Raw genomic sequence first — 8468 nt, 5'->3', positions numbered from 1 at the left:
GAGACGGAGGAGCACCGCCACCAGTCCAAGGGCTTTGCAATCGCCACGGATGTGTTGCAGCAGTCGTTGAAGGGCCAGATGACGGCGCACAACCTTGCGTCCCATGCTGCGCACAAGTTGCGAGCCCGGCGCGAGATTGTCGAAATGGTATGACGAATATTGACATTGCTAACCGAGGGCTTGATGTTTCTTTGGTATAGCTAAAGTACTTTGGCTTTCTTGCCCTCTTTCTCACCGAAGTCCTTCTTCACTCCTCGAGCGACACGCGCTTCATGCTCGGACGCCTCGTGCGCACCCAGCTCCTTGAGAAGGAGTTCCAAATTCCAAACTCGTCCGTGTACAAGTCGTACCTCACAGTCGACACGGTCGACGAATTTCACGAATTTCTTGGTCGATATCGTCTCGTTTGAAAGGATGTTTGACGACTTTTGATATTTTCTAGTGGGCCCGTTCTGGTTTTCGGTGTTTGCAGCTGGATCGTTTGACGCCGACACAAGTTACCCAGAGGGACCGCTGTATGGCGCCCGTGGCTTCTTGGGTGGCGCCAACCAGATTCTGGGCACCATTCGCATCGGCCAGGTACGCGAGCTGAAGGATAAACCGCAACAATTGTACTTTTGCCTAGCTACGGGTGCAAGCCCAGCCGTGCGCCGGGGTCATTCCGACTGCAAATCTCACGCAGCCCTATTGCTTTCCCGACTACGCCTCTGATGTCGAGAGCAAGGAGCCGTTTGGCCTCACTCGGACCTATTATCCAAGCGAGCACGAGTCCGAGCCGACCTTCATTTCGGTATCGAATCGCGCGTACCCGGGCCCGACGTTCACGGTGGAGCTCCACAACCACGAGTCGGACGAGTGCGACGTCGGCACCAAGCACGGCTGCGAAGTCTACGAGGAGCTCGAGGCGCTACGCTCGACCAAGTTCGTGCTTTGCAATATTCAATATCGATATATACGACACACCGAGCTCATATAAGTGTCTAGGTTTTTCGACGCGGCGACACGGGCCATCTTTGTCGACCTCTCGACGTATAGCTACAACGCGGACGCGATTACAGTCGTTCGACTGTTCTTGGAGCAAACCATGGGCGGTGGCCTCCTCGCCACGAAGAACGTCGTGAGCTTCCGACCGTATCCGACGACCACGGTCTCGGACCGCATCTACATTGCTGTGGAAGTCGCCTTGTACCTTGTCGTGCTCGGACAGGCGTACACGGCGCTGACAAATTTGCGATACGATGGACTCTCCTATTACCGCGGGCGCGGCAGCTTGACCAACGACGTCAATATCGTCCTCTTCTTTGTCGTCGCCGCGCTCAAAATGCTCATGTTTGTTTCCTTGCCAACATCGTTTCCGGCAGATACGTACATCAACCTCCGGTACATAACTGCACAAAACACATATTTTCACATTGGAACACAAATTAGCACGAGTGCCAACTACGACTACTTGTCCCAAAGCGTCAACAGTCTCAACTGCTTTCTTTCGATTCTCAAAGTCTTTAAGTACCTCTCGTGTACGTCTCTATTTTTCCGTGTCGCTGCTGACGTTAATGGACAAAACTAGTTTTACCGACCTTTAGCATCCTCACGTCGACGGTCTCGAGCGCGCTGCATGAGCTCCTGGGGCTTTTCATCATGATTGCGATCTTGCTCTTTGGTGGTAGCATGGCGTTTACTCTTGTACGCCTTCCTGCCTCAATGTGCCATCGACATCGAAGTGCGTAGGCGTTTGGGACCTCGCTCGCGCACTATAGTGTGCTCTTGCACAGCTTGTATGGTCGTTTTGTCTATATTCGTAGACTACTATGATACATATGTAGCTACTCGCTGATGAGCATATTTACGCTCAAATTCGACGTCGAAGAGATTTTTGAAGTCAACCGCGTTCTGGGCCCGCTCTTCTTCATCTCGTTCGTTGCGCTCATCGTGCTCGTCATCATGGTAACTTCACTGGAGGCTCTCGCATCTGTCTCACTATGCAATAGCACATGCTCATCGCCTGCTTTGCCAATGGTATACCGTCACCAAATATTTCTTTTTGAATATTGACGGCGTTTGTAGCCTACTTGGAGCAGAAGGAATCGCACTTGCTGGCGCAAACGATGCACGCGTCGTCCATGGGCCACGAAATCGCCAACCATCTTCTCTACGTACGTACAAGTGGCCTGTACAAAATGATGCATATTTGAACATTCAGCACGTGCTCTTTCGTATCCCGTACCTTGGACCGCGGGTTTTCCAGCCCTTGTACCAGCGTCTTGCTGCAGCAAACAGCAGCAGTAGCGATATGGCACCCGCCTTACAAGTACTGCACCAAGTACATGTCCACACGTGACTTCTGATTGCGTGGCTAGACGAGCACGCACGAGTTTTCGTCGTCGTCCGCCATGAAGGTATGAGCGCTTTGAACGATGCATTCCGATAGAGAGAGAATAGCTCGTGCACAAGCCGACGCACCCGTCGTCGGCCCATGCTACAGGCCAAATCGTGCCTGTGAACGCCTCGGCTTTGGAGGAAATGAATCAAATCGACGCCAAAAACCAAGACGTACTTCACCTCATTGAGGAACTCGAAGACGCGCACACGGCACTCGTCAAGGACATTGACCGCGTCCTGGAGCAGCTCGCGCAGCACAAGATACGTCATGGCCCTGAAGTGGACCGCCTTGGCAACCAGCTGGACGCACTCAAAAAGATGGAGGACGAGTTCGAGGCCTGCATCGCGTCACTGGCCGCGTCCTAGTCGCTTCTGTTATGTTGTAAATCCTTGCGAATATATATATTGCGTTTCATGTCGATATCGTATTGACTGATTAACACGTCCTGGCTTGCGTTTCAAAAACAAGGGCTAGGGTTGGAACAACCCTAGCCCTTGTTTTTGAAAAGTCTGTTGGGGTGTACCGGCGTAATACCGAACCTTCGCGCGTTCATCGTCGATGAACAAGACAGCTATCGATGTATCAACCCATCCACCAATCGAGCGCGCCGGAGTCAACGTCAAAGACGCAAACAAGATGGTGCCAGGTGCTACTGGGGTGGGTGTTGGCATAGTGCTCCCTCTTGCGGTCCAACGACGCATTAATAAGTGAAAGAGGACATATTGTCCAATCTTTCAACGGTCTCGTGGTCTCCGTGTACGTACCTGCCGATACCGTAGTTGTACCGTAGCGTCAAGCACAAAGTCGCACTTCCATTGTGCGACTTTGCGACGCGACTCTGTCGACGGTCGGCGCGTCACACCTTCCAACGCATGGTGCCGTCCGACATTGCAGTTTCATAGGACATTGTTCTCCACTTTGACCTGCCACACCCTCAATCGAAACCGCATCGGTGTCACGCTCGTACGGTACCGGCCATGTGACACGGCACTGACGTCAGATCCGGCGACAGACACCTGTAGTGACCTCTACTGACAGCTCGACCGACCCATGGCACCTTGTCAATGTACAGTACCGTCCAATGTAAAGTACGACGACGCATCGAAAGCAAAAAGAGTCGAATTAAATTAATGTAAACAGGAGACGACACAAGGGACAGAGACGACGTCACGGCGCCGTGTTGGCAACGCTGTTGCTTTCGATGGGCAACACGACGAACGACCTTGGGGTAGCATCATATACACGCCATGAGCGTGTGGCTGGTGGGGCAGTTGGGCACGAGCTGGAGCCGAAGCGCTTCGTACGTGCGCTGGAGCTGCTTGGCGACCGGGATCAGGTCGGGCTCTTCGCTCGAGATGTCGTCGACGAGCGACCCGACAACGTTGCTCAAGAACGTAAACATGCTCGAGATCGTCGACGGCTCGGTCGAGAGGTATAGCTGGATCATGCCAAGGCCGTCGTTCGCAGTCTCGAGCGTCTGCTGCGTCTTGGCACCAAACTCGAGCGTCTGGCAAAACGCCACAAACTGCAGCATGTCGGTGATGAAGAGGCCAAAGGTCTCAAACATGTCGACCGTGCGCTTCCGGCCGGTCGAGCGCGGCGGCTTGTTGGAGAACCACGGATGCGAGAGGACCTCTTTGGCCGTCGACCGCATCGTCGGCTCCATCGTGAGCATCTCCTCGACGCATTCGATCGCGGCGGGCGACAGCGAAATGTGCGCATCAAACTGGACGTTGCCAGCGTCGTCAATCTCGGGGAAAAACCCGCAGAGGAGGCAGAACGCGATGATGCCGATGCTCCAAATGTCGACCGACGTGCCGTACGTCTGGCCTTTGAGCATCTCGGGCGCCATGTAGCGCTGGGTGCCGCAGCGGCGCGAGAGCGTGTCGCCGCGGACGCTGGTCGCAAAGCCAAAGTCGGCGAGCTTGATCGTGACGTCGCCCGAGGCCACGTCGCGGGTAAACAAGATGTTTTCGGGTTTGATGTCACGATGCACAATGTTGTGCTCGTGGCAGTAGATGACCGCTGAGAGAAGCTGCTGGAGAATGTGCTTGGTCTCGGCTTCCGTGCACGGCCCATGTTCGAGCATATAGAGGAAGAGCTCGCCGCCGGCCACGAGCTCGAGCACGACATAGGCTGCGTCGTCTTCGTCAAAGTAGTCAACAAGGTTCACAATGTGCGGGTGGTGGAGCGTCCGGAGGCACGCAATCTCGCTGCGGTGGTCCTTCATGCCAAGACAGGTCGCGCGGCCCTTGCTGATGCGCTTGACCGCAAACGGCGCGCCTGTCTTGCGGTGCAGCGCTTCCATGACGACCGACGTGGCGCCGGCGCCGAGCTCGACACCCATCGCGTACATCTCGGCGAACGTCGGCCAGCGAAACGCGGCGAACTGGTCGTAGAGCGCGCGTTGGAGCGAGATGGACACGAGGGCCGCGTAGATCGAGACCGGGCTGCGCGCAAAGGTCACGACGGCCTCGTCGTCGTCGGCCTGCTTGCGGTGCCGGTTCGGCGTTGGGCGCCGGCGCGTTGGCTGCTGGCAGAGGAGGACCATCGCTGTCGTCGAATGATGGAGCGCTGCCGAAGAGTGAGACATAGAAACCGTGGCCAGCACTGGCGTGTTGGGTGAGTATTTTTACCCAATCAACGCGCGTCGTTTCCGTATCTTGGTTATTTTGGCCAATCCGAATGCGCGGAAGCACTTGGGAAGAGAACGGACAGAGCCACGTGGTGGCGGAATGTTGCAAGCCACGCCACCTGAAGGCTGCTTGGCGTCGCAACTGGATAGATATCGAGCGATCGTCCACACCCTAACCTTCGCCAACGCTAATAACGGCGTTTGTGCTAATTTGGAATTTCACCGCCCAACGACTCGACAACGTTGAGGTGTCCAACGACCCCGCGTCCCGTACAGTACAAAGATGGCCAGTTCCACTAACGATGGGCGGGTGGCTACTTGCCGCGAAGGGGAGGAGACGGCGTCCGTCTTCAAGTCCAAGCAAAATGAGTTGCAGATAGCCTCCGAACCAGGCCCGTCCGGGGTACTGTAGGTAGCCAACGCTTGGGCCGGGACTGTCGCAGTCGATGTCTGACCCGAACGCCACCGACGCTTGGGTGTCGTCGCTGTGGATGGGCACGTTGCCAGGAAGGTCCAGCCCACATTGCATTTGATTTGATACTCTTGGAGTACCGGTAGTAGTCTAGTCACACGCATTTTTTTTAGTGGAGAGCGCATGATGGACATTGCCACGCTGCGAAGACGAGGATCTCCGCCCTGCGATGACGGAGTTTGGGCGCAACGAGACGCCCACGGCCGTGTCTTTGCCCAGTGTCAGGTTGAAGTTGTCACAACGGAGGCACAAAATACGGCACGTGGATTGGCTAGAATTAGGAGCTGAGAACAAAAGCCATTGGTCGACAGCTGGTTGAATCTCCAGCGGGCGCGGCGCGGATTGGCAGGAATTATTTGAATTTTCATTTTGGATCGGACATGATTATGAAGGACAGTAAACGGTCACGACCACGCGACCCAGAGAGAGCAACGAACGCGTCCTTGACGTGTAGAGTGGAGCCCATTGATCAGTACTATCTATCCGACGATCCTATTCGCCTCTACCTTACCAACGTACAAGATTCCTTAAGCACAGATTGGTCGTTGGCTTCTTTCACAACTCCTAGAAAATCAACCAATGAGTGGCTTTCACTTAAATACGCCTCCGGATTGGCTAGAGACAGAAGAGACAGCCAATGTCCAGCGCTGCGTATCCAAAGTCGAGCAGCTCGTTGAGAGTATCGCGGCAGCTTATTGCGACGCTTCATTGGCTTGGATGCGTGACCACGGCAAGCTTGCAGCTGCATTTTATGGTTGAGTTCATAGGCAGACAGCCTGCCGACGGCCTCGCCGGATCAGCTTCGATACTCGCTGCTTCCTGCCACCCGGTGCTTGGTGAAGCCCGTTGCAGTATCTTTGGTGTTGGGCATGAGAGAGTCGCCGATAGGGTGAGCTTCTACAACGATCGCTCTCCAAGGCTTCAGTAGCGAGGTGATTTTGTGGTGCCTGGCTTCATGCATCCAAAGCTCTCGGTAGTACGATGGTCTTGATGTTACTTGGATCGTATTCCCGACTGAGTGGCCTAAAGCTCAGCCGCGCTTGCTTTCCTGTGGTCGAGTGTTGGAGATATCGATAATAAGAATGAGAGCGCCATGACGCCTGGCTTCGCGATCACCCCGTCCCGGCTTGCGCCATCCATACGCGTCGACTTTGGCACGGCTAAGCCTCGCCGCTGCTGCCGTCAAGCATACCACGCTCTGAGTCGAAAGTCCGCCGCCAAAACCAAATCAATGGAAATTATATCTCAACAGACTCACTTCAACAACGCAGTAAGAATGAAACATCAAGTCCTTCGCGCCTTTAAGTTCTTAGCGCGGCGTCGAGAGACCTTGGTAGTTTTGCTGCACCGGCGTATGAATCACTTGGCCAGCCGACTCGTACGGCTCAAACTCGATCTCAGGTCGTCATGGCGCGGCCTTGCGCCGGCGGAAGACAAGCACGAGGAGCACCGCCAGCACGAGACCGCCAACGACGCCGGCGACCGCACCAATGATGATGGCAGTATCATTCGACGACTCGTCGTTCAATGAGGCCTGGCGGTATGCGTTGGCATCGTCGTTGTCGTCTCCTTGGCTGCTGGGATCGTTCGTGGCAGTGATGTCGGGACCGTCGTCGGTGTCGTTGTTGGTACGACTGTCTTTGGTGCGGTGGTTGCGTTGCCGGCCGACGCAAAGTCGACGAGCCACGAATGCATGCTCTCGGAGAACGTCTCGGGCGCGCACACTGCCATGGTTTGTGGTCGAGTCTTGTAGACGACGCACGGAATCGTGAGCGCACTCGCCTGGCCGCTGGCCTCGTTGGGACACTCGCCCCACGGAGTGTCCTTGAGCTTGGTGTCGGCGTACTTTTTCGGGATCGAGTGGATGCCGAGAATGACCCATGATGTGCCTGGCGCTTGGTGCATCCAGACGCGGTGGTCCGGCACGTCTGTCGGCTTGAGCGCGTCTTCGGCGTACATGCTCGAGCCGGCGTCCGGGACGTTCGCAGCGTCGATCGCACAGCGGATCGCTGGCGTGATGTTGGGCCCCGACGCTTCGTTCTGGCGCACGTACGAGCCCAAGCTCGAGCTGCACGTGAGCGCCTCCGTGTCTTTCATCGACAAGTAGGTCGTTGGCGAGAAGAAGAGGTTGTCCATGGACGTCGAGCAGAGCGGGTAGACTTGCACGAGCGTATCGACACCGTTGACGTTAGCGACGACGAGCCCGAGGTCCCAAAGCACGGCTTGCTGCAGTAGCGTTGGGAGGTCACCCCACGCGAGGTCGTACGACACGTTGCAGGTGCGCGCATGCAGCTCCTGGAAGCGACGCACATAGTCGGAGCTGTCCTTGTAGACGTTCTTGTTCATGCTCGGTTTGTTTTCAAATGTGAAGAAGCGCTCGATCCAAAACGATACCAAGGAGGATCTCTGCCAGGTAATACCAGATCCAGCGTTGCAATCCTGTGCAAACAGCTGTCTAGTGCTGGTGAATCCTGTCTACTGGCCTGGTGCCATCATCTGGCGGTGTGGCGCTGTCCGTAACTGCGCTGCAGTCCAAGACTGGTAGAGGCATCACGTCGAGGCTGCTTGTATGGTGTAGAGTACGCAAGTTCTAACTATGTTCCGCAAAATCTAAGATCTGATAGCGGGATCCAGAGCGGGATCTACGATCCGAGAGCCTGGTAGTATGCTTGTGGGTACAATGTGTATGTTGGTATGGAGGAATCGAAAGGGAAGGTACGTCCAATGGGGTGTAAGTGGCGTAGTACCCACGTTGTCACCCCTGCCACCAAGGCCGAAACTGCTCGCGACCGAGGCGCCGCCTGTCTTGTCTCTGGCAGCCAATACGGTGTCTCTAAATATATCTGCATATACTAGGAGATTCGTGCCAGTTTTATGTCCTCAAACTCGTTTCCGTCTTCCGTGCCTCGTCGCTCGTTCGTCTGTGGGGTTGCATTGATTCCGTCAGTCTGTCTGCAGACACACCACGCCTATAAAAATGA

At 55.4% G+C, this 8468-nt stretch overlaps 3 protein-coding genes across 3 annotated transcripts; 1 reads left to right on the top strand and 2 right to left on the bottom strand.

Moving 5' to 3' along the window:
- Window positions 1-78: 78 nt before the first annotated feature.
- SDRG_05111 (hypothetical protein) lies at window positions 79-2800 on the top strand (the record flags this gene model as incomplete). Its single annotated transcript, XM_008610806.1, has 14 exons — window positions 79-147; window positions 201-390; window positions 443-579; window positions 626-921; window positions 985-1380; window positions 1429-1517; window positions 1568-1683; window positions 1729-1775; window positions 1824-1944; window positions 1989-2016; window positions 2065-2153; window positions 2201-2308; window positions 2358-2396; window positions 2440-2800. The coding sequence occupies 14 exons, from the start codon at window positions 79-81 to the stop codon at window positions 2743-2745; spliced, it is 2031 nt and encodes a 676-aa protein (XP_008609028.1). The 3' UTR covers window positions 2746-2800.
- Window positions 2801-3480: 680 nt separating this feature from the next.
- On the bottom strand, window positions 3481-5054 carry SDRG_05110 (CAMK protein kinase). Its single transcript, XM_008610805.1, has one exon. The coding sequence runs from the start codon at window positions 4971-4973 to the stop codon at window positions 3615-3617; it is 1359 nt and encodes a 452-aa protein (XP_008609027.1). The 5' UTR covers window positions 4974-5054; the 3' UTR covers window positions 3481-3614.
- A 1726-nt stretch (window positions 5055-6780) lies between these two features.
- Window positions 6781-7833, bottom strand: SDRG_05109 (hypothetical protein; the record flags this gene model as incomplete). The annotated part of the gene is made up of 2 exons (XM_008610804.1): window positions 6781-7021; window positions 7096-7833. 2 exons carry the CDS (start codon window positions 7831-7833, stop codon window positions 6893-6895), a joined length of 867 nt encoding a protein of 288 aa, XP_008609026.1. The 3' UTR covers window positions 6781-6892.
- Between the last annotated feature and the right edge of the window lie 635 nt (window positions 7834-8468).

Source organism: Saprolegnia diclina, assembly GCF_000281045.1.
Source record: "Saprolegnia diclina VS20 unplaced genomic scaffold supercont1.13, whole genome shotgun sequence".
Taxonomy (NCBI): Eukaryota; Oomycota; class Saprolegniomycetes; order Saprolegniales; family Saprolegniaceae; genus Saprolegnia; species Saprolegnia diclina.
This window is presented reverse-complemented; position numbering and strand designations above follow the sequence as displayed.

Excerpts from the sequence above, each read along its gene's own strand:
- SDRG_05110 (XM_008610805.1), bottom strand. The coding sequence starts at position 4,973 with ATGTCTCACTCTTCGGCAGCGCTCCATCATTCGACGACAGCGATGGTC.